General features: G+C 38.8%; 1 protein-coding gene across 3 annotated transcripts in view; it reads right to left on the bottom strand.

Moving 5' to 3' along the window:
* The window catches only part of LOC107580227 (ELKS/Rab6-interacting/CAST family member 1-like), a 202882-nt gene that overhangs the window by 39278 nt on the left and 137003 nt on the right, over positions 1-26601 (bottom strand). For all 3 annotated transcript variants that reach the window (XM_016265973.1, XM_016265961.1, XM_016265968.1), the window contains 2 exons: positions 14684-14831; positions 999-1097 (listed from right to left, as the gene is read on the bottom strand). In XM_016265973.1, coding sequence (XP_016121459.1) covers positions 999-1097; positions 14684-14831 — 247 coding nt within the window. The remainder of the gene's footprint in view (positions 1-998; positions 1098-14683; positions 14832-26601) is intronic.

The following is a 26601-nucleotide window of genomic DNA, read 5'->3' as shown; positions in this document are numbered from 1 at the left end:
GTCATGTCATAACAACCAGTTGGATTTGTGCTTCCTGGGAGAGCTGGGACAGGAGAATACAACAGGCCGTCCTTTCTCTTTGAATTTCACTCTCTATTCATCCTTTATCATGTCAATTCTTTCCTCTTTCTCTCCTTATGAACTAATTCCTGTTGGACAGCCATCCAGAGGAGAGAGGCTTAAGGCAAAGGAATTCAACATTTAAAAGCAACAAAGAACAAAGCCAGCTAAATCTTCCAGAATCATCCTGTGTGCCGGAACTATTCCAAGAAAATGAATGAGAATGTGCGTGCACATTCATGAATGAGAAAACGTGAGCATTTTTTTTTTTTTGGTGACACAATATGAAATAATACACAAATTGGAACTGATGATGCTGTGCCTTATTGGATATGAAATATGTAATTTCCTGTTGTTTATGTTTGTTATAATGGCTTTTTCAGGATTTTTAAAATCAGGATACAGCCTTTAGGGGTAAATCGGATAGAGTGAGTGAGAAGAAAGAAAGAAAGAAAGAAAGAAAGAAAGAAAGAAAGAAAGAAAGAAAGAAAGAAAGAAAGAAAGAAAGAAAGAAAGAAAGAAAGAAAGAAAGAAAGAAAGAAAGAAAGAAAGAAAGAAAGAAAGAAAGAAAGAAAGAAAGAAAGAAAGAAAGAAAGAAAGAAAGAAAGAAAGAAAGAAAGAAAGAAAGAAAGAAAGAAAGAAAGAAAGAAAGAAAGAAATAGGTGTAAGTTTCAGTGTAAGTTCTGGGATTTTTAAACCCGTTTTATGGTGATGTAAAAGTTAAATAATAGAAATAATAGAAAAATAATAGAACTTGTCTCATCAGGCTACACAATTTAAGGTATAATTCATATTCTTAGCATAAATGGCATGGGACTTAGGGTTAGGGTTGGGGGTTTGTTTAACTCTAATTATGATCAATCATTAAACCCAATTGAAGAAATAAAGGATAAAGAAAGTACAAAGTGGTTCTGTAAGGTGCTCTCTGATTGACTCACCTGATCTGGAGAGGGTTTGTGATTGGTCTGGTCAGAATTGGAGGCCTTGAGGTGGTCATCCTCATAGTTATCAGCCATTAACTTCATGCGGTTCTGTGTCTGTAAAAGAAACAGCTCATTGTAAACTACTGCCAAAACACACACGTACAGACACACTTTTCCACCGTCATTTCGAAATGAGCCCAGTCTGACTCTAAGCCTGGTAGTCTTGGGGCTTGAGTTATCAAATCTCCATCTTAGCCCATGCTGTTAGGAGTGGAAATTTTATCTGTATGAATTCAATTACAAGCATTATAAGAAGTGATTCTGATATCCGTTTTGATAGACAGAGTATTACTTCGAGCCCTACAGCGAGAGGGGATCACAGCATATTCACACAAGTTTCAGCTGGAATGGATTTGAGCGAGGAGGGGGAAAGCGAGCGACAGAGATCTTTTAAACCCAGAGGAGAAGGGTGTGAAAAAGCAATAACCGAGACAGTGAGAGAAGAGCCGAGATGTAGAGAATAGAGAACAAAACACTAGCTTCTCTCAAATATAAACACATATGCACACTCACCTCCCTGATTGATACAGATTCAAGCCTCCACATGTTCAAACCATTGCACAGATTTAACAAGCGCCCCAAGGTTTCCGTGTCTGCGCACCTCTTAGATTAGAAATGCACTAATTTGTTGGAGATGAGGCTAAGCATAAATTCTTTGACACACTCAGCTGTGGTGCTCATGTGGGCGGCATGAGTTTGAATACAGCATGCAACATATAGAGATACCCAACCCCACATCATTTGTGCAAAAACTGCTTTCTTAATTCATTTTTTTTCTTATTTTACCAATTAAAGAGATAATTCACCAAAAATTAAAACTGTCACCATTTACCCTGCTGTAGCTTTTAAATGTTATTCCCACTTCTGTATATTCAAATTGACTTGCAAGAACTATGTCACTATGTCACCAATGTCAAACACGACGCGACTATATGCAACTGAACAAGTGAATATATGCAAAAGTTAACGACATTTGGGGACAGACAACAAGATATTCAGTCACTTTTTGGTCTCCTACTCACACAAAGCTTATATGTGACCCTGGACCACAAAACCAGTCTTAAGTCGCTGGGGTATATTTCTAGTAATAGCCAAAATAAACACTGTACAGGTCAAAATTTTTCTTTTATGGCAAAAATCATTAGGATATTAAGTAAAGATCATGTTCCATGAAAATATTTTGTACATTTCCTACCGTAAATATATCAAAACTTAAATTTTGATTAGTAATATGCATTGCTAAGAACTTAATTTGGACAACTTTAAAGGCGATTTTCTCAGTATTTAGATTTTTTTGCACCCTCAGAATCCAGATGTTCAAATAGTTGTATCTCGGCCAAATAGTGTCATATCCTAACAAACCATACATCAATGGAAAGCTTATTTATTCAGCTTTCAGATGATGTATACATCTCAATTTAGAAAAATTTATCCTTATGACTGGTTTTGTGGTCCAGGGTCACATATATGGCTTCAAAACACTGTTAACACACAGGTTGTTTGGATTACTTTTAAGCTACTTGCTTTTTTGGAGCTTGACAACCTCTGTTCAGAGTGTTTTTTGGTTTTTATGTGGTTGCTAGGGTGTTTGGAGTGTTTTTTTTTTTATCACAATGCTGTGTGGTTGCTAGGTTCTAATTGGCTAAGGTGTCTGAAGTGGTCACAATAATGCTTCCAGTGTATGCAAAACAGCAGCATAAAATTTTTTCACAACTTCTCATTTTGTGTTTTACATTAGAAATTGACATTTGGAACATGAGGGTGTGTAAATGATAACAGGAATGTCATTTTTGGGTGAAATATCTCTGCAAACGAGTAGGGGTCAAAGTAGTGAAGTCTTATCGGACATCATCCCTAGTTTTCATTAAATAAAGCTCACTTGAATTGACATCTATGGCAGGAGTAAGGAAAAATTAGCATGATTACTTTTGGCAAGCCCACCATTACAACTGACTCCACCACCACACAGCGATGAAATGAATCAATAAGACATTACGTTCGAACAAAAGTGGACCCACACCCTGCCCTTCTGGATTCTTCGGCTTGTTTCCCGGCAGCTCCCTGACCAGAATGTGATGGTTGGGCTCCTTCTGTTTGGTTTTCTCACCCTCTTCCCTCCACCTCCCGAACTCCCAATTTTTCTCTCCTACCTGTTTCTCTGTTACAGTTATAAACAATGTTAACCAACCATGGGGCGGCCGTGGGTTTAAATGGGCCAGATAAACCAGTCGTTGTGCACGTTTGGGTCAGAATTATGTCAACGTGAGTGGCCTAGGTAAGAATTAGTATCTTAAAGGGATAGTCCACAGTAAAATTTAAATTGTGTCAAAATTTATGCAACCTCATGACATTCCAAACCAGTTGGGTTTGCTTTTCTAGGTGGAATTTTTTTTTATGCCTATTTTTTCATGCATTGAAAGTTACAGTCACACTGACTTTAATTATATGAACAAAAACAATTGAAACATTCTTCAAAATAGCTTCTCCTGTGCTCAACAGAAGAAAAAGTCATATAGATTTGAGAAAATGCACAGAAAACAGACATCAACATTATACCCACAAGGCACGATGCTTCTGGTTGCCTCGATTTCTTGTGTAGGCACGACTCGTTCTTTACCTGCTAACAAGCCACTTAGTTAGAGGTTAAATAAAAATGTTGAACAAACAACCTCTGAGCAGCTCTTAGACACCCTGTACTCAACAACCTCTCAGTTTTTCACTCTGCCCCACAGAAGGCAGCAGTCAACATGCGGAGAAGAAGACCAGAGGGTGAGACGCTACGAAGGGAAGCCATTATAGCCCCTGGGAAAAAATGCAACATTTTAGATCAACTGTCAATACCTCACAAGGAAGAAAATACCCCATTCGAGACAATTTGTTCCACATGCTCAGTGGGTTAGTGCGAAGGATTTGGGGTGAGGGTTCGGAAAGTCAGGCTTAAGCTCTCTAGCTTGTAGCATGTAAATCCTGGTACAGACCTACAGAAAGCATAAAAGTTATCATGATAACGACAAATGTAAAAGAGGAGGGAAAAATTATACAGTCAACTCTGCTAACATTAGGCATACCTGGCTTTCCCAGCGTGAACATGCATCGTTCATTTCCTATCTTGAAAAATCGGAAAAAAGAAACGTGTACTTAAAAAAAACAATTGGGTTATTTGCTTATTTGCCGGCTCACGAGTGAAGTGGTTTTCGATTCTGACCGAGTTTAGTGGGGCGCAGGGACTCATAAAATGTTTATTGAACTGCACTGGGGAAATCTTTGCTCATAGGTCTGTACAATCGAACAAGTGTGTGTATATGTGCACTGGGGCGCAATCTTGTTTTTGACATTGTGACTGACTCAAGGAATAGTTCACCCAACACATTTACTCCCCCTCATGGCGTTCCAAAGCTGTATGACTTTTTTTCTTCTGCAGAACACAAAAGAAGATATTTTGATGGATGTTTGCCCACACAATGAAAGTCAATAGGGCCACAAAACAAGACATTTTTCAAGAAATGCTTTTTTTGTGTTCCATAGAAGTAAGTAAGTCATACATGATTTTATGGTGAACTGCCTTTTGATTTCAGTCTTTTTTATTTACACAAAGTTATTGAATAATTTCAGGAGACTTGTATTATAGTATTTGGTTTAATTTTGTTGGGTTTTTTCAAACTTGACAGCAAGTATGGAAAAAAGGGACGTGAATATTCTTCCAAGCATCTCCGTTTGGGTTCCACAGTCAGAAAAAAAAGTGTATAATTTTTCATTCAGTCAAACTGAGGAATGTTCTCAGGGTTAATAAAATGATTTATGAGGCAATACAGCAAATCTGCCACAATTTTCCTAAAATGTGCCAGAGTTACTTAAACATCACTATGCAGAGTTCCCTCTACCTCCCCCTCAGGCTGACCCGCTCTAACTTACTGAGAATGAAAACAAGGAGATGATTTTCAAAAATGCTCAAGCTCATGTTTTTGTTTTGAAAACAGGTGAGGGGTGTTATACATTTGCCACTCTCCAAGCGGAAGAGGCCCTCCTCCAGGAGATAAACTCGCACCGGAGGGGAGAACGAGAGAGAGGAGACAAATTGCTACAAATGTCCATGTGTGCCCTTCGACCCTTGTCCATGATCTAGCCAATGACATCATGTACCCTACATTAGTAGGAGTCACTATACCTCCTGGATTTACTTTGGCAGAACATCCAACCTTCACGCAATCCACAGACGTACCTTCAAAAACACGGACAATGGAAGGCAAGGAGGGAGGAATCTCAAAGATGACGAGGGGGTCCACAGGGAGGTGTTTGTGTATGTACGTGAGGAAAGAGGGAGGTGCGGGTATACGTTCGTGGAAACCGGATCTCCTCAAAGGGCCGGAGGGGTTCTGAAGAGCAGATCCCAGATGGTTACGGAACAGGGAGGTACACTCATAACTTAACAGCTCATATGTGAGCCATAAAGCAAAGAAGAAAGGAAAGGTGGCCGGTGCTGGAAGAGAGAGGAGATGGTGGTGGACAAAGCGGGCTTGAGTTAGAGACGCTGAATTGGAATAGAAGGTACTGGACACGGGGAGAAATGGGGAGGTTGGGAAGGAATGTAAAATGGGAAAACGAAATGTTCAAGCTAGCAGGTTAACAAGCAGGCGGATAAGCAAGACCCTGTTAAGAAGCCCTCCCTAATTGTAGGAGCCCCTTACATCCATGTGTAATAAAATTGACCATGAAACCAGATCCCTGTCTGAGTGGCTTATGGCAAGGGAACGGTTGTGTGTGTGTGTGTGTGTGTGTGTGTGTGTGTCGGGGGTTCAGGAATCCAGCACATGGGGCTCTGCTTCTCTACTTTCCCCCTTGTTCCAGGACCTCACTTTTCTCAAAATTCCTACAGGCAGTGATATGGACCTGATAAAGCAGAGTGGATGGGGGACGCACACTGAGCCCCATTGCTTGAGCGCGCTGCACCATTTACAAAAACGCAACACAACTGCTCAAGTTACTGCCACCAGCACAAAACATCTAAAAGCACAAAGCTGGAATGCTTCTAAATGCCACACTTTCCTGTTCTTTCTACTTCCCTTATCCGTCTTAACATTTCCATTTTTTTTTCCTGTATACCTTGATTGCTTGCTTGGATTTTTCCTCTCCTTCTCTCTCACATTCACTTTCTCTCTCTGCTCTTATGATAATTGTCAGGAATGCTGACCTCAATTCTTTGGTTTCCGTCCCAACTGGAGAGCTCATTTGCTCACTTAATCTAATCATTTTCACAATTATTCTACTTCTCCGCAATTATCATTTCTCTCGTCCCCTTCCACCCTCCCCCCCGTCTATTGCGACTCAAAAAATGCTGACGCACTGCCAAAAAAGGGGACAAAAATTTAAAAATTTGAAAAAGCGCTGACTCACGGTTCTCTGTCGTCGCTCTGAATTCAGTGCGATATCAAAGGCCTTTTTGTCAAGCTCATAATTGGGGTCACGGAAGTGAAACGACACCGCGAGAGCCTTTCCTACACCTCCACAGTGAAGTGACCTTTCCACAGCACCCTGTGACCTCTAGAGTTCACAACCTCAATCTACTTCCTCTCCATCCCACCTTTCCACGCCTTGCCACATTTATCTTTAGTTTCAGACATAAAAAAATACATAATATTGTGTATACACACTGCAAAGATTTAATTATACTGGCAAGACTGAAACGTCCTGACTGAATAAGCATAGACAAAAGCAGGAAGAGGACTGGAAGATTTGCCAGATATATGACATCCCCAAACTTAAAGCTACATCTGAGTTGACAATCAAAAGTTTCACCCGTCAAGGTTTCCTTGGAATGGAAAGCAGTAGCTTAAACCAAAGGACAGCCTGGACAGCTCAATGGGCAAAGCAGCAGACTTCGAATCTGAGACTCCTGGGTTTTCAATTGCACATATTTAATGTGTGTCAAATTACTCAATCACAATAATAACATAATGACTATATTTAAAAAATTGCGTAATAGATGGGGCAGCGTTTAGTATTTCAAATCATGCTTCGTCTTTGGAAGAGGCATGACTCCTAAACTTTTTATTTCACTGAGTAATGATTGTAATAAACAGATTAAACAATCGGTTTGTGCAAGAAACTGAACATTTGAACCAGGTCATGGAAAAGAATCAGACTTTCCTGTTTGGAATACAGGTAATATTGTTGTAAATAATGTTCAGTTTCTTGCACAAACTGATCGTTTCACTTTATAATACCTCAATATATCGTCAAGAGCCACAGATATTAATTTTGTGTTGCCTGATATGCTTTTTTCTCTAAAAGTCACAGTAACCGTTGACTTGCATTTTATGAATCACCAAAGACCATGATTTCAGCTAAAAATCTTTACTGTTCTACTGAAAAAACTCACCAACATCTTGGATGGCCTTTTTAAGTTAAATTATCCCTTTAATGCAGACTTGATGTGTATGGGAGTGTACAGGTGTGCCATGCACCTGTACACATCATGAGTAAACCAGAAAAGGCAAAGGAAAAATTAATATGCACCACCAGTGAATATCATGAAGCCGGTCTAAAATCAAAATAAATAAATAGATAAATGAAATAAACGGTAAAGGGAAGTGAAATATGCATCCAAGCACCAGACAGACAGACAAATGAATGAATGAATGAATGAATGAATAGCGGACTTTTGCTGTACAAGTAAACCCAAGTTTGTGTATGTGTGCCTGTGAGTGCTGAGTTTCCACATGAACTCTGGAAAAGTAATGTTTTATTAAAGTCCCTCCATTAACAGTAGGAGTTTGAGCTCCCTGGTGTTCTCCAGGTCACCTCTAAATGGGTTTCAACTCAGGTGTGTAAGAGAGTACACACACACACATACCCCACACATACACCCCTGTTCTAACAATTCCTGTTAATGTAAAGCATGTTTGCCACAGGTACACTAAACCTCTTTCCACCACAGTATTTAGTTTGATAAAGTGCACAGTAAGTACTTTTATGACAAATGAAGCTGAACTCAAACTTAAACTCACATTCCCCACACAAGCATCACAGCCCAACGTGTCGGAGCTCATGCAATAACTACTAGGCCATGGTTCTTTACCCCAATAATCTGCATGCCAGTAATGCCCATCCTTGAGTTTCCTGTCCAAACAACTGGAACTGTCTTCCTCTTTCCACGTACCAGTTCAAGCACCAACAAACAAACACCACAAACCAGGCAGAAATAGCACACATGAAAATATTAAAAGTGTAATGGTTAAGTATAATATTTAGGAAGCTTCCATTTGAAATTGAAGTTTGATGTAAATATAACTGCTTTTATGCAAAGGTTAAAACAACACACTTTTACTACTTTTGACCAATAAAGACTAACATAAATGTTAGCAACAAAACAAGCATCTTCCACTACAAACAGAAAAATTCCAATAAAAAGATGATTAGTTACAGGATACTGCACTAATACAAGATTTCCACTGTCGACTATTGAACCTTACTTTGGTTTTGTGCACTTTGATGTTTGATGTTGCTGCCCTTTAACACTCTGAACAATGAACACCAGAATAATGTGATTGAGGACGAAAAGAATGTCACAAATAGTCAAGAAGAAAGAGTTTAGTGCTCTGTCATGGTCTTTTTTCAAACCATTAAAAGTAATTACTAAGTCTCGGAAGTCGCTAAAGAGGCCAAGACATCAAAAGCATAGATAACACAAAAATACAGTCCCAGAATAACATGAATAACAGTCGCTGAGATAAGCTCCTTGGACAAGCATGACAGAAAGGATTCTACAGTGCTCCCATGATTGTGAGCTGCAGTGCTTCCGGTGTTAGAGGCCTGGGATTAAAATCGAACAGAGCAGATAACTGGGAAATGGGTGGAAACAGAATGGTCTCTCTGTTCTGGGAGCCCAGAGGGAAGCAAACAGACTTCTTTGCTCAGGTAGAATTAGAAGGTTGGTGTTTGCCACGGCAAGAACAGCACTTTCTCTCTCTCTCTTGTGCCATATATACAGTACACCAAATAAGAGGGGTGGAAGTATGGAAATTGTACAAATTGGTTCATATTTCCTTCAAATAATATAAAAACTAGTTTACTACATTTACTGTTTTTAGATTTCTACATTATTTGATGAAAATATAAGTGGTTGTGGAGGACAAAAGCCACTTGTAAAAATATAAATGGGAGAAATCATAACATAACAAAAAAGCCAATTGTCTTGATGCCTTTCTGTAAAACAGTGGGAAAGAATATATATTTGTGTGTGTGGTTTGAGCTAAAAAGGCAAATTTACTGTATGACACCATTGTTGTCAAATTATATTAATGATTTGAAATATATTATTGAAATGAAATCTTACACATAGTTTTGGAGATTTCAGGCTTTGTTCATTCAAAAAGATAGTTGATGTACACTGAAAAAAAAATAGTTGTAGAACTAATTTCCATTAAGAAATTGCTAGTAAATTACACAAATAATTACACCTTGAAAAAAGAAAAAAAGAAACACCTTGAATTAAATATGACACTTTGAAGTACTGAAATATAATTTTCTTGTAAAAAGTACTCCAATAATCTTTGCTTTACTTCATTTATTTATTTTTTGCAGTGTACCATCTATACATTTAAGAGAATAAAAAGGCAAAATGGCAGCTAAGTGAACTGACTTACCTAAATAAAGGAACTAAGCATGTTGCTGTGCAATCTTAGGGATTTTTTTGTCAAAATCTACTAAATTTCAAAATCTGACAGTTAAGAAAAGCTGCATCATTTTTAGGTATCATTTGTGCCTGTTGAATAAACATGCAGGACGAGCTACGCACCAAAGTTTGATACTTAGGATTAGAGGTTTGTTTAAATCACTAACTGTGAGCAATAGTAATAGTGATGCTTGGCTTAGCAAATACCACTAATCACACCAGAAAAACAATGAGCAAAGCTTTAGAAATGATCTTGATTTTAACAAAACAATTATGTGTAACTGGCTAGGAACTGAGGTAAGAGGCGAAGAATCCCAGGTCGTCATTCCGGCAGGACAGAAGAGCCAGAAAAGGGAATAAAGGCAAAGAGAGGACAGTCTCCCACCCTCATTAGAAATCATTACTAAAACAGCACCTTCAGTGCAATAGAAAAGCAAAGTTTTTCCAACTACAATTAGCGATGTTAAGGCAAAACCCTGTAATAATAAAGCTGCCAAGAGTCTTCACGGCTTGCCAAAGGGGCACAGAACGTCCTTAAAAAATTAATTTGTCTGACCGAATAATAACAACATAGTGCCAACTACAATTAGCGATGTTAAGGCAAAACCCTGTAATAATAAAGCTGCCAAGAGTCTTCACGGCTTGCCAAAGGGGCACAGAACGTCCTTAAATTAATTTGTCTGACCGAATAATAACAACATAGTAAAATGTTCTCCACAATCGGAGATGCAGTGGAAAATCTCCATTTCCTCTCCTACACAACGTCACACGTTGGACGAGCTGGACACCCACAGGCCTTATTCAAACAGCCATTTAGCGGCTTGTGTTTTGAGGTCTCGTGTTCCAAAAACACAGCGACTCTTTTTTCCTAAACGAGCAGTGAGAGTTGCATCAGATCTAAGATAAATTCAGCACGGATGGGCTCGTGAGCCACGACCTCCGTTCGCACAGCCCCCTCGGCTCAAGCTCTCCAAGGTCTGCAAGACCGAAACAAGAAAGAAACAAGATCCGGTAATGAATTGAACGCTTGTTGATGTTGTTGTTTGTGAGCTTTTTTCTGGATTTCTTTCCCCTTTCCCTCCCTTGTCATTGGCTGCAAGACGCTCTAATTTAAGCTCTGTGATCACTTTGGCCACAGCGGCGACGTAAGGCGCCTAGAGCTCAGCCTTTGCAACAAAACATCAGCATTTTGAACCCAATAAAGGTACACTTTCAAACACATGCACACAGTGGCCTTGGCAAGGATTTGCCGCTTTCGCATTTTAAGTTTATTCGTGGTTAGCTGCAAGACAAAACCATTTTATTCCTCCGAGGGGTGCCCAAAACCACGGCTCTGCTGAGAAAAGCAAGCCTGGAGCCATTTACTGAATTGGCATCTCGGCCCATCCCGATGCCCGCTGTTGCCCTGAAGCCATGCGAGGACAGCGACTCTGGTGGGGCCTTGCGGAGGCACTGTAGCAGGTAATGAGAGAAAGACGTATCGACCCAAATCTGCAGTTTGCGAGGGGATGGAATTACCAGCGCCATTCCAGGACTTGTGGGAACTAACACTAACACTCAAGCTGCAGTTACAGAACTGCAACAAGACTTTTTAACACTGTCCCAGAGGACCAGCAAACTGTAATTGGTCTGAATCACCCCGGGTCATCTCCTTAAGAAGCGGACGGGGTTAGTCATGAGATACATCGGTTACAAATGAACGAGAGACCAAAACTGCAACTCTAGTCCTTGGAAAGCACAAAAGAGTAACGAAGCTTACAGAAATTGTCAGGATAAATATCGTTTCCCTCCATACGTCTAGATTTTCTAACATAGACACACTCAGACGCCTGGACAGATTGGACTCCGGAGGTCTACGGAGGGAATGGGTGAGTCGGACACTTTGGCACATCTTCAATCTCTGAATAGAGACTAAAATACACATTCACTTGACAAATGCCTCTCTCTCTATATCTGAAAGAGGCAACATGTTATTTCAGCCACACTTCATTACACACACTCGTTATCCTCATCTAAAAAAAGGAGGAGCGCAGTGTTGACGCAAACTCTCTCTCTCTCTCACACACACACACACACACACACATGTCTGGTCAGCTATCCTTGTGGGGACTCTCCATAGGTGTAATGTTTTTTCTACTGTACAGACCTTATATTCTATTGCCCTACACCAACCCTACCCCTAAACCTACCCCTCACAGGAAACTTTCTGCATTTTTAGATAAAAAAAACTGAATTCTGTATGATTTATAAGCTTTTGTACCCGTGGGGACCACAATTTAGTCCCCATGAGTCTGTGTGTATTCAGGTTTAAGTCCCCACCAGGATATATAAACCAGTACACACACACACAAAGAGGTGACTTACAATGAAAGTACATTGATGACTTAAACCTTAACCTGTGTCTACAAGCAAGGATATCAAAAGTATCAGAAGTGCAGTACTAAATCAATACGAAGTAAAAAATTTATTATTTTTTTTATAATGCCTTTTCAAATGCTCACATGTATATCCACGTGAACGAACACAGACAAACAGATAACTGACATTTAATAATATGAAAAATGTTTGAGATTTATAATAAAGAGAGAGACTACAAAATGACCAATACCAACTATTTTTTATTCTGAACTGTACGATACATGCCTACATGCAGAATTATTTTGAAATCCTTTTACTTTTTTAGTATAAATATATATATATATATAAATGTATTATAAATTCTACAAAAATTCCTTGGTATTATAGAATTTTTACTAAATCTAGTCTTTAGAGTCCACCAAAATGCATTTTTTGGGGAACCCTATATTAAAAAATAATTAGAAAAACAAATATTGGTAGAAAGATTTGTTCAAACCTCTAATCAAAGCTGGTTAGGACAAAAAGTAGCATGGAAGCAATATATTTTGTTTCGCCACATCACTTGACACTATCACACTGCAGTTGGTTATGACATGGTGTAAGGCCACACTTTTGACACCATTCCTTTTTTTAATTTTTTTTGACAAGACTGGACAAGTATGACCAGGAATTTTCCCTCCTCCGAGCCATTATCAGCCCTGCATCTTTACGCACATCTGTCTCTTCAAAAACTGAAAGAAAAATACTCCATTTATGTACCACTATGTCACACTCATCCCCTGTCACTCAAACCCTACGACCTTGATCCCAACCCTAATCCAGAGGCCGCAACAGTAGACAGCACTCGCCCTTCCCCTGGGCCATGTCAAACACCTTCGGGCGGCTTGTTATGGCCATCCATTTTCCACAGAACAGAAGTTGCAATCTTAACGATTATAAATGACAAATAATGCCAAAAGACTGCTTGTAATGCTATGAATTAAAAGCAGAAAAACGTGTCCACGAGGGACAGGCAAACTGAGGGTCGTTAACCTTTCCAATGTTAGCTCCTAACTTTGACCCTCAAGTAAAGCTACCCAAAAAGACCTGATTTAGGACCACTGCGTGCAACCTTTATCGCTGACCTCAACCATTAGTATGTCAGGAGAGCAACCGGCCTCTGACCGACTCTTAACCAAATCCCCCCCGCTGTGATTGACAGTGAGCAGGAGGGGGACGCAGGCTGCCCTCCTGATCTCAGGGCTGCGGGTGAGAGCCGAGCCCCAGAGCTATCTGCACTACTGACACCCATTTCCTGTGGAATGCTGCAGCTATGCAACGCGCTGATAGCCTGTCATTCAGAGAAACAGCCAGGGAGGGGTGCTTTCCAGCGGCGCGAGCCCGTGAGCATGAATACAGCTAAAGTGAGTATGTGCATGTTGGTCCTCCTGCTATTTTTGTTTTTCTGTGGCCGCTGGGTTTTGTATATATGCATGTGGCTGGTTTGTATTGGAAACGAGGATGCAAAATGCGTGTGCAGGTTATGAGACTAATCTGGATTAATGGTAGCTATACCGCATTAAACAAAGATTAGAAAATTCAATGTCACTTCTTTGTACATTGAAAAAAAATTGGCATAAAAATAACGTTCACTCATAGATTGCAAGTACATTTCACAGATAATTACAAAGAAATGACAAACTGAGTGGAGTAGAATGACGGAAATATTTTTTTCTTGCAAAACGTACTCCAATAATCTTTGTTTTATTTACAACTATGCAAAACCTTTTAACAGTGTAATTATTTGTGAAATTTGCTAGCAATTTCTGAGTGAAAACTGTATCTACACCATTTTTTTTTCAGTGTAGTCTGTGTGTGTTTAAACTAGTGTGCATGTATTTGCAGGTGGTTTGTGGGAACCTGGAGGAGGAGTCAAATCATCCTAAAATTGCCCTTCTTGGCGGGTCTGCGGCCAGACATCTGTAGCCTGTTTGCATCTCCAAACTTTGGGATGTCGTTCCCAACATGTCTCCTTCAGATCTTGTTCTTAAGCCCTTTCCTTGAACAGCTAAACAGAACCACGACAGCAAGGCCAACTGGTTACTGATACTATGAACACACCATCAGGATATCCTGTATGATCTTATATATCTGAGCAATCACGCCCCTCTTAAGAGAATATTCCAGGTTATTGTCAACTTAACATCTGTGGGCAGCATCTGTGGCATGCTTTCAATTATGAAACACAATAATTTTGACTCATCTCTTAAGTCTGTAAAAAAACATTGTTTTTACAGTAAAACACAATGAGAGCCTGGAGGGAAAGAGAGAAAGAGTCAGGGAGTTAAAAAGCAAAAAAGCGAGGCTCCTATTCGGGTTAAAACACAATTCGTCAGTGAAATAAAAATGTTTGTTACTTGAGCTGTAAAGTCTAAATTGTTCCTTTGAGGTGGGACTATTTTTTTATGCTGACGAATGTCTGGTTAAGCTTCACCAATGTAATTCCTATGGGTGAGGTTGCAAAACTCCACTAGGAAACTAGGAGGGCTGAGGTCTGTGTTCATTTTAGTCTATGGTTTTGCCTCGTGCCTTGGTCTGGGGTGTCGACGTCCAGCCTGTTGGTTGTTCTCACCTGCTGTTTGAGCTGATGTACCAACCGGTCTTTCTCCCTCTTCAGCAGAGCCACTTCATCTTGAGTCGTCTTCTTTTTTGAGGACGACAGCTCTAGAAGAGCGATGTTGGCGTCCTTCTCACTGATGGCTGCCAACAGCGCCTCCTGCCTGTTTGGAGGAGAAAACACACACAGTTAGTATTTAGACTGCTTTAGACAAAGCTTTGTTAATGAAAGTGACGTGACGTGTAGCCAAGTCTGGTATCTCATACTCGGATTTTGTGCTCTTCATTTATCCCATCCAAGTGCACATACACAGCAGTGAGTAGTGCACACACACACACACACACACACACACACACACACACACACACGGCACAGTGGGAAGCCATTTTTGCTGTGGCGCCCTGTGAGTAGTTGGGGGTTCGGTGACTTGCTCAAGGGTCTCACCTCAGTTGTGGTATTGATGGTGGAAGATGGGTGGACAGATACATCCTATTCACAAAAACACCCCGAGTCTTCACAACAATCTCTAGATCTGTGGTACTTGAACATATGAAACTTGACATCATAATGCTAGGGTGTTTACCAGGTTTAGAGATTTAGTAAAATGTTTTAATGTGTTTGAAAGCAGTCTTTTTCGCTCACGAAAGCTGTGTTTATTTAATCAAAAATATAGTAAAACAAATTGAAATGAAATGTAAATATAATAATAATAAAAAAATTATATTTGAATATATTTTAAATTGTAATTTATTCCTGTGATGGCAAAGCTGAATTTTCAGCATCATTACTCCAGTCTTCAGTGTCACATGACCCTCCATAAATCAGTCTAATATGCTGATCTGATGCTCAAGAAGTATTTTTGTCAATGTTAAAAACAGTTGAGCTGCTTAATAGTTTTGTGGAAACTGTGATACATTCTTTTCAGGATTCTTTCATTTTCAAAATTTCAAAAGAATAGCATGTATTTGAAATTAACATTTTTGTAACATTCTAAATGTCTTTACTGTCACCTTTGATCAATTTAATGTGTTCTTTCTGAATAAAATCTTTAATTTCTGCCCCCTACTGACCCTAAACTTTTGAATTGTAGTATATAAATTATGTGATAGCAAGAAAGCACCACAAATAATTAATTCTAGCCATCAGTAAAGTGCAGCTGTTTGAGGGAGTGAGTCATGTTAGGTCAAAGCTGTGGTAACGGAGTGAGAGGGAGGGTGAACATCTCATACCAGCACTTAAGATGGTCAAAGCCTCCTGTGTATTGACAAATAGAGGCAGCAGACTGGAGAATGTCTTAGGGTTAGCGTTAGCCACGTGTGCTAGAGTGTCAGTGGTGAAGTGTGCGTCAAATACATCCTCCCTATGCCTCTCTTTCTTTTCCTCCCTCTCATTTTCTCGATGAATTGTGCCAACAATTGTTGCCTTCTCACCAAGCTGTTTGCCTATTTTCCTGTAGCCCATCCCAGCCTTGTGCAGGTCTACAATTTTGTCCCTGGTGTCCTTAGACAGCTCTTTGGTCTTGCCCATAGTGGAGAGGTTGGAGTCTGATTGATTGAGTGTGTGGACCGGTGTCTTTTATACAGGTAACAAGTTCAAACAGGTGCAATTAATACAGGTAATGAGTGGAGGATAGGAGGGCTTCTTAAAGACAAACTAACAGGTCTGTGAGAGCTAGAATTCTTGCTGGTTGGTAGGTGATCAAATACTTATTTCATGCAATAAAATGGAAATTAATTATTTAAAAATCATACAATGTGATTTTCTGGATTTTTTTTTTGATTCTGTCTCTCACAGTTGAGGTGTGCCTACGATGAAAATTACAGATCTCTCCATTCTTTGTAAGTGGGAAAACTTGAAAAATCAGCAGTGTATCAAATACTTATTTGCCCCACTGTATATATACAGAAACTCACTGGATCCTTTCCAAAATCTAGTGAACTTTCTCACTGTTTACGGTCTTCCTAGACAGTTACCTTCTACGGTAGCATGCTAACTGAAACGGAACCTCATAATAGATTGATTTAGAATGCCCTATGTAGGTAGCAACATAAAAAAACAGAACTTCTAACATGAAGTGCACAAGTGGAGTTTGGTGTTAGCATGTTGCTAAGCTAACAATGAGATAGCATAAGCATAAATATACCAAGCACAAACAAGTTTTGAGTAAAAGTAATTCTTCAAATAAAATGTAACTTCTTTCTTGACCATTTTCATTAATTAATTGATTTTAATTATATTTACATTTGACAACAGACTATGCATGCCAAGGCCACATATTTTCGCTAAAATTCGCACAATGGGAGCTTCCGAAATAGCCTATGTTCTCCTATAGCAAATAAAATAACTGTCAATCACAACTTATCATATTTTATTTTTATTATAATATAATATATTGTATATATTATTAACTGTAGTAAACATAACATTTAAGCATATTATATTAAAACACAATGTGTTACTAATAAGTTATGGTAGCCATTGAGGCTAAATGTGGAAGTGATGCATGGAGTCCATTCTCACTTTGCCTGAGTTCACAAGGCATTCTGGGATTGCCTTCTCTGTGAAAGATGCATGCAACACGAATTTGGCCAGTATAACAGACCAGAAGCCTTAAAGGGGTCATATGATGTTGCTAAAAAGAACATTATTTTGTGTATTTGGTGTAATGAAATGTGTTTATGCGGTTTAAGGTTAAAAAACACATTATTTTCCACTTACTGTATATTATTGTTTCTACTCTATGCCCCGCCTTTCTGAAACGCGTCGATTTTTACAAAGCTCATTGGTCTGAAAAGCGAAGTGTGCTCTGATTGGCCAGCTATCCAGTGCGTTGTGATTGGCCGAATTTCTCAAGCGTGTGACAGAAATGTTATGCCCCTTACCATACTGTGATTCCGTGTCCCAGAGCGACAAGACAAAAACATTAAAACCCATTATAAACAAGGCATTTGTTGCATCCAGTGGGGGACATAATTATGGATTATAATGACTTATACTGTTTTTTTACGCGTTGCATCGCGCCGCGTAAACATAAATTCATGTCTGCATTTGGGATCGGAGAAATGACAAACAACAAGCTCTACTCTACACTGCTCAAAACTTGCGTTTGAATCATCAGTGGCAAATCCTTTAAATATGAAAACGTACCTACAGTCTGTGAGTCAGAACAGCCGGCATTGAAGTCTACTCTCCCAGGATCAGGTAACGGTCCTCCATAAAATGTACTGCACACATCTGAATATTTGGGTTGAACTGTTCTGGAACAGTGTTGTAAATACAACTTAACCACTGATTTCTAGTCGTGTCCTCTTTTGGAAGGCCAAACAAAGTATTTTCGCATTCGGAACAAAACACACAGCAGCTTCACAACATGGCGGTGGCAGCAACAATAAAGTTACGCCTTCTTTCTTTGCGTGAACATTTGGGCGGCGTTATGCAAATCTTCCCACATCGTGACGTAGACATGTGGGGGCGTGTTTGAACAAGGCATTTTAGGAGGGTGTGTGGACCAGTCTTAACTTGTATAAAGAATATCTCTTTGGGTTTGAGACTTTAGTCTTTGCAACTTTAGGGATCTTATTTATTCACAAACAGCTTGTAACACTCCAAAGAGAAAGCAAAACTTGAAATCGCATCATATGACCCCTTTAAAATTAAGCACACTTGCTTTATAACCTCACGCCTCTATTCTTCTGACGGAAAGGGTGCAACTTTCTATTTTCATCAAGGGCATACTGCGAATTTCCTTTTTCTTTTATCAGTTTCTCAATCGCTGGCAAAGCCTCTCTTTTTCTTTCTCTCTGTTTCGCTGTGTTCTATTCGGTTCCTTGGAGGAACTGACTGACCTGATTCTATCCAGAGTGACATCACAGCTGTAGAAAGAAGCCTGTGTACCTGACAGAAGTACACACACACACACACACACACCATGTGATGCCCATGGGCCTCCATACAACTCTTAATTCTGTAATTTTGACCATCAAAAGCAATGGAGATGTGATGTTTCCCACAAACACACGGGCCACCCAGGTCTGTAAAAACCACCGTGTCCTGGCGCAAACTAATAAAATGAAAGCTGGTGATGTTCCAGGAGGCTTCTGAGCACTAACATGTCCTGTCAGATGGGCCTTTTAATACAGTGACCTCCTGACTAGCCGTGCTCATTATGGTCAGGTTCAGACCACAGGCAGCAGCTGCCCCTGAGGTGAGTCAGTTTACTTTGGGCACAAAAGAACTTCCCCTTCAGCTCCATAACCTCCATGCCTGGTCCCGATGAGCCCTAGAGTATCTGCCTGCCAAAATGCATGAGGATGGCACTGGCTAAAAATCTAAATCAAACAGAAACCCAGGGAGGGCGGCATTAGGAGAGGCAAATAACAGGAAGTGGAGGGATGTGCGCTGGAATATGGAGGATAAGGAGTCTGAAATGATGGATGAGAATGCTCACACGTTCATGTAAACACACACTCATACACTTGATATTCAGGTCATGAAAACAAACATTCTTCTCCCACGTTTCCCAACCACAGGAAATGAGGGAGAGACAGATACCGGTCTGAAGTAGAAAAGACGACAGAATCAGAATTGCTCCGTGTGTCAAATTTTCCCGTAGAACATGTCTCCTCAGATGAATCTTTTAACAAGAATGGGAATTTTCCTCCATGATCTAATCTTTCCCATTCACTGGATATGTTGATAATGATATACACTACCATTTCAAAGGTTTGAGGTCTATATTATGTATTAAAAAATGCATCAAATTGTATTAAAATTGAAAACAGTAATTTCAAATTGTAATAATATTTCACAGTATTACGGTTTTTACTGTATTTGATCAAATTCAATTCAAGTTTATTTGTACAGCGCTTTTCACGATACAAATCATTGCAAAGCAACTTTACAGCAAATTAAGTTTCTACAATATTTAGTGGTAGCTTATCAGTGGTGAATGTCAGTCAATGTACATATGGCAGAAATCAAATAAATTAATAAATGCACCATTGATGAGCATAAGAGGCTTCTTTAAAAAAAATCATAAAAGATTGACTACTTGGTTACTAACTTGCAAAAAATGTATCAAATAAAATGTAAAAACTGACTATATTACCCATTATTTTTGTGTGATCTGTAGTTTAATTCGATTGTATTGCTAGCTTAGCAACATGCTAACACCAGAGTCTGCTTGTTAAGTCTGACGTCATTTGTCTATGTTTCTCATACAGGGCTCATAAATGGCTGCTGAGATAGTATTCTCGATTAAAAAGAGTAGAGACTTGGACCCGGAAACATATTCATTAAGTCATGACTAAACAAGCTGATTGGAATCAATAGCTGAGTTAAATCTCCTACAAAGCTTTATTTGTGTGGCACATGGACTTGATGACTATGTAGAGTGCTCCAATTATGCCACTTTCATTTGGGTTAAGATGCTACCTTAGTAGGCAACCTCATATGTAGGCAGTATACAGCAAGGCAGAGCTTGTGTTCCTGGTACTAAAAGAAGACAAAGCCTCTTATCAGGAGCACAGGGACACAATGGGCCCCCACACATTTGTTCTGAGAGAGATAGGGAAGAGCTCATATTGATCACTAAGAGGTCAAGTGGCCAATCACCTCCTCCCACGACAAAGCCAATCGGAGAGAGTGTAAGCAGCCCATCAATCAACGCATTTCATCATTGCCCTCAACACTCAATTTCCTCTCTCTGAACTCTGCATTCCTTTAAGCCTCTTGCTTTCTTCTCAGGAGTCCTCAAGCAGGCCTAAAAATATGCATCCTCCTCTGTTCGCTATCGGTTTTGTGTTTCTATGGGTGTGTATGCCAGTGGAGAGATAATGAATAGCCGAGGGGGTGGGCAGCTTGTGACGGGACGCACTGTGCCGGTTAAACCACCGGAGAGGGAAACACCGCACAGAGCTCCAGGAATGACCAGGTTGGCGGGTCCTAAACGTAACTTATTACAGCCATTCCTACTGTATGACGAGATCCGGACATAAAATTATGGCAAAATGAGGGAGGAATGTTACACGAATGCAGATCTGAGGTCAGCCGACTTTCACTGCTTGAAATTTTTAATGGTTGCCTCAACCGTGAAGAGAGATAAGCTTCTTGGAAACACATGTGGAGAAATGTGAAGCAAAGTTTGGACAAAATACTGCAATGACAGATGGATGAATTAATAGAAAAAAATATATTTCAAAATATTGCAATATTTTACCTTATCTTTTTTTTTTTTTTTTACCTCAGAGCAAGTCTGTGAGAAGAATATAATTGATAATAAATCATCGCTAGGTCTCTGATGAAGGATAGATGGTTAGACAGATGAAGGGGATATATGAATAGATGGATGGATAGAGAGATTGATGGATGGAGAGATATTTGAATGGATGGCTAGAGAGATGGATGGACAGATGTGGAGAGATGGATGAAGGGATGAATGAACAGATGGATAGAGAGAGAGAGATATATGGATGGATGGATGAATTGATGGCCACAGAGAGATATATTTATAGATGGACTGATAGATTGATGAATATGAATGGATGATGGATAGAGATGGATGGGTGGATGGATAGAGAGATATAGGACACATGGACGGATGAATGAATGGTTAGATGGATAGAGAAATTAATAGATAGGTGGATGGATGAAAGATGGATGGATAGAGAGATGAATGGATGAACAGATAGATGGTTGGATGAATAGATGGATGGATAGATGGCCAGAGATATATGTACAGTATAGGTAGGTTAATGGATTGAGAGATAAATTGATTGAAAGACAGATGGAAGTTACATTTCTTTTAGCATAAAACAATCACAATCTAAAAACCAAACCTAAAATCACAGGGCTGCTTTTACAGCAAAAATAACATCATCACTATGGGAAAGAAAAAAAAACCCTTTTTTCCATTTGTACAGACTCATATCTATGCAATATCTAAGCTGTAATATAAATGTCTATTCCTTTAACACTTCAATATTTGCGGGCTGCTGATTTGAAGGAGAGGGTTTTAGAGGACACCATTAGCAGGGAGGGAAGAGTTCAGAGAACGTTATCAGCCGAATCCATCAGTACTAAGTCCTACCTGATACTGCCTGATCTAGCACATAAAAATAAAATACAGGCCAGCCGCGTTAAACAAACTGAGTGTTGGAAGAGCCCCAGCACATTAAAAAAATTAAAATAACCCTAACTCTCCATCATTCCCTGGCCCTGAGCCACAGCCTGGCTTTCTAGGCCCTTTTTCCAGGGATGTGTGTGTGTGTGTGATGTGGGAGAGAGAGAAATATAGTGTCAGTTCTGCGTTCGGTGCGTGTGTGTATCATGCAGGAGACGTGAGGAGAAATATGGTGTACGTTCACCTTTCATTGCTACCCCTGGGGCACAGAGGACCTTCGGTGGCTGCTTTTACTGGCCTAAAAAAAGAGAGATACATCCGCTGCTTTTGGAGTTGGTACCGCTGGTAATAACAGAGAGTTATATAGGACGTCTGTGCTGAACATGGATGGGCACTGTGAATCATTAAAGAAAAATCTACAACCTTGCACCTTTAAAGCTAATATTGACTCACCAAAAGCTATAAATTCCAGTGTGTAAGCATACAAAATATGGGTTTTGTACTTCATGAACACAGAAATAGCTGTATTAATCTTGTATTATACAGATTGTACAGCAGTGCTTGAGTGACTGCATGCAGATCCACAAGAGAGACGAAACTGGAACAAGCGAGACACCTGGAAACACATGCTGAATCATATCTGGCACGAGGGCTTCCTAGACATCAAATGTGAATTTAAAAGCTTGCTGTCAGAGTCAAGATTGTCGGGGAAAAATCTTGTGTGTGTATAGAGGAGTGTAATAATAAGAGATCTTTTAAATGAGCATCTTTATTGCTGATATGTGGTTTTGTGGAGAATGCTAATGAGAAATTCTCCCTTTCAAACTGGTGGGTTCCATAAAAGGAGGTTCGTTGCACAGATTTTATTTGTTGCTATAAATCAATCAATATTTTTTTAATGGCCAGTGAAGATACTGTTATGTGGAGGAATAATTGACAATATAATAAAGATATAATTAAAGTCTGTGAGCACTACTGAAAATCTGGGAGTCAAAATCTAAAAAAACTAAAAAAACAATTAATAAATATATAAAATAAAATATAAAAAAATGTATGTGTAGATACATAAGTGTGTGTGTGTGTGTGTACTTGCTTTAATGCATTTTTCAAAATAATAAAAGCAGTAAAATGTCAAAAGTTTTGAAAATAATTATTCAAAATGTATCACTCACAATCTGGAAAGTAGTGGAACAAAGTAGAAATCAGGATAAGGCATAAAAAATGTTCTTCAGAATCATTCATAGATGTGAAAATCGACTGAGAATTGAACAAATAATTCTAACCAGGCTCAGTGGAAGAGGGGAATCATCAGTTTTTCTGGTTATTAAGGGATAATACAAGTATTCTTCACCTTACAAATGGTTGTCAAAAGCAAAAATGCTACAAAATGCATCATATTTTGTGAGAAAGTGTGATGTGCTCGGGCAAAAACAGACACTATTTTTTGGAATCAGCACCCCAAAATTACAAAAAAACAAGTATTGGATTTCATTCAGCAAATACGATCCAGAGCCGTGATATAAATCTAAAAAATGACCAAATATTTGATCAAAGTAATCAATATATTGCTATTTTGCTATTTATTAAACACAAAAAGAGATGACGGAGTTCTGTAAACAAAATATGTGGAAATGAGACACATACACACACATGCTGACCCCTTCTCATCAATAGCACTCCTGCTCTTATCAGCTCCTCTAAAGGCTGACAGGCCGAGCTTAATTAGTGCTGATAGCAGCGCAGCGAAAAGGTGGCCAGCACATCCCTGAACCAAACACAAACACACCGATCTCCTCTGGCCCAGCCTCCTCTGGGAACATACACACGCCTGGACTGACAGCACCCAGCCATCTGGATCACATCAGCTGGAGAGCGAGAGAGCACAGTAATCTCTAAACCCTAAGAGGAGAACGTAACTCTTGCTGAACTTTACGCAGGGTTGATGTTGAGTTTATGGAATTTACCATCATGGTCTATAAATTTCAGATTTCATAAACATTTTCTTAAAGATCCCATGCAATCAACATTACAGTTTAGTGGCTTTTAGTCTGTGTGTTAGCTTTGATGTCATACATATGTATATGTTAGTGTAGTGTACTCCTAAAGTTGACATGAACAAATTTAAGCAGATATATGCATTTAACTTTAAAAATGAGCCAAATTATTCATGACTCACCTTGCACTACACAGATTATTGTTTAATCAGATTCTCTTTGATCAAAAAATTAACAAAGCAATGTTTATGGCATATTCAATGTACGTGACATTACTAAAACGATTTAGAATAAAAAAAATAAAAAAAACAAGACAATGTGTTCAATGTGTTCTTCTCAAACTTTCAGTTCCAATGGCATAGTAAAAATAAATAAGTAAATAAATAAATGAAATCACAGGGGGGTTGAGGTAAATTGTTTATAACAAAGACTAAATAAAATACAAATGGAATTAAATTAATTTAAATAAAAAAAAGCCAAATGAATTCAATTAAAACTAAAACCATTATGGGAACATTTTATTTTTAATAATATAAATATAAATATAAAAATGTATATAATAAATGTAATATTATAATATAATAAATAATACATTTATATAAAATAAAATAAAAATATGCAGATACTGGTATTTAGACACAATAATGGTGCAAAATAAAAAGGCATAAAATAAAAATGAAAAAATAAAAATAAATAAAAATCAACGCAGCTACTGAAACCTGAAGAAAATTAATCATCATTTCAGAAAATAAATTTTTCAATCAGCTGATTGAAACCATTATAGGAACATAAATGAACAAACAAAAGAATAAAGAGAGATAGATAGATAAATATAGATAGACAGATAAAATAAATAAAATAATAATAATAATAACCAATAATAAAAATGGAAAATAAATTGATGCAAATACTGAGATCTACAGAAAATACATTTTTGCATTAAGAAACATTCTTTGTTATGTGTTCGCCAATCATCTTACTAAAATCATTACTGGAAAGCTTTCCATACTGTACAACATTGAACACAGGAGGGGGAAGTTGAAAAGAGAGAAGTAAACATACTGTACTTCACAGCATCCTGTATTTACACTCGCAAACTTTATACACAAAATCCTTGTGCCAGGAAGACAGTCTAACAAACAAAACCAGACCGTAGTTAGATAGACAGATAGACACGCACAGTGACAGACAGACGGAGCAGGTGGTGGAAGATGGGAAAAGCCGGTCAAGCCATGACCACTTCAGACACGCTACACAGAGCGTGACCGGGAAAATACACCGCTCCGCAGGCCGCCCCAGCTCACCGGAGTCCACTCAAAATCCCTGTTACCTGGGAAACGTGTGGAAAGTTGCAGCATGCAACACAGCTGGGGCCTCGAAACAAAACCAGGGAGGAAGACGAGGGAAGAGGACAGAGCTTGCTTTCTGGGAAATGAAGCTCGTCAAGGAGTGGCACCTGCGGAAACCATTATTAAAACAGATGGAATCAGGGGAGAAAGATGCGCTCAGACTAAGCAGAAGAGACGCGCAGACACAGGAACACTGAGGCTTACCACTGGACACCAAACGAGGGATTACGCCTGTCAATGTGACATACAGTCCTAAAGCCCAGCTCTCACTGCAACAGGCCGGTCGGTGCGGCTTAAAGACATATTCCATGTTCTCATGTCTACAACATCGACGGTTTTAAAATGCAAGCGTGGATTATCCAGATATGTTCTGCAGCTTCTGGACAGTTCATGTTTTTTTATTGTAACTAATGTGGCCGTGACAACGCTGATGAATTATTAGTGGAGTGAAGACTCTCTGTTTCGTTAAGTGTTTGGTGAGAGGTTTCTAGCGGATCTGCTCAGATATGAGGAGGATGACATGGTGGGCCTGACCCGAGCACCCTGTACGATTTTCCAGCAGTAAAGGAGTATAAATCAGACTTGAAACCTGAGGGTCGAGAGCAGATGACTGATTTTACCCCAGCAATAAGCCTAAGTCTCTTTGTAGAAAGATGGTGTGACACATTTGTTAAAGATCTTTCTATTTGATGCAAGAAGTGCCGCTGGGGTAGATTTTTGCAGAATATATTAAATTCATCTGATCTTTAAAATGTTTAATGATTTATTTGTCGTTTAAAAAATTGTCATGAATCTAAAATATTAAATCAAATATTCTGATATTTCATATATTTATATAAATGAAATATTCTACCTACATTTAAGAATTTTGACAATTTAGCAATTATAATTAAATGGCCAAATAATAGAAATACTGTATAATTCCATGAAAGACATGAAGGTCTATATAATGAAAACGTATCAATATATGAATGAAGACATTTCAAAAATGTATTTTAAAAAATCTAAATAATTATTGTCTAAATAGTTATTGTTTAAGCACCAAATCAGCATATTAAAATGATTTCTGAAGGATCGTGTAACACTGAAGTAATGGCTGCTGAAAACTCAGCTTTGCCATAACAGAAATAAATTGCATTTTACAATATTTTAAAACAGAAAACAATTACTTTGAATTTAAATAATATTTAATAAAATAATAATAATAATAAATAATAATAATAAAATATTTAGAAAATATTTATTTTTTTAATCAAATAAATGCAGCCTTTGAAAACACTGAAAAATCTAACCGACCCCAAACTTTTGGTAATGTACATAAAACATAAATTTACTACTGTCAGTGTAAAGTTACTCTTGGCTTCCACTGTCTTCAAACAACTCATCCGGTGTGCCATAAACTGTAGTCAGCAGAGTTGTCAGAGCACCAGCGACAGATACTGCCACTCAGCGGCCCGTGTTTCCATGCGT

Source organism: Sinocyclocheilus grahami, unplaced genomic scaffold (assembly GCF_001515645.1).
Source record: "Sinocyclocheilus grahami isolate Dianchi unplaced genomic scaffold, SAMN03320097.WGS_v1.1 scaffold33.1, whole genome shotgun sequence".
In the NCBI taxonomy this organism is placed as follows: domain Eukaryota; kingdom Metazoa; phylum Chordata; class Actinopteri; order Cypriniformes; family Cyprinidae; genus Sinocyclocheilus; species Sinocyclocheilus grahami.
This window is presented reverse-complemented; position numbering and strand designations above follow the sequence as displayed.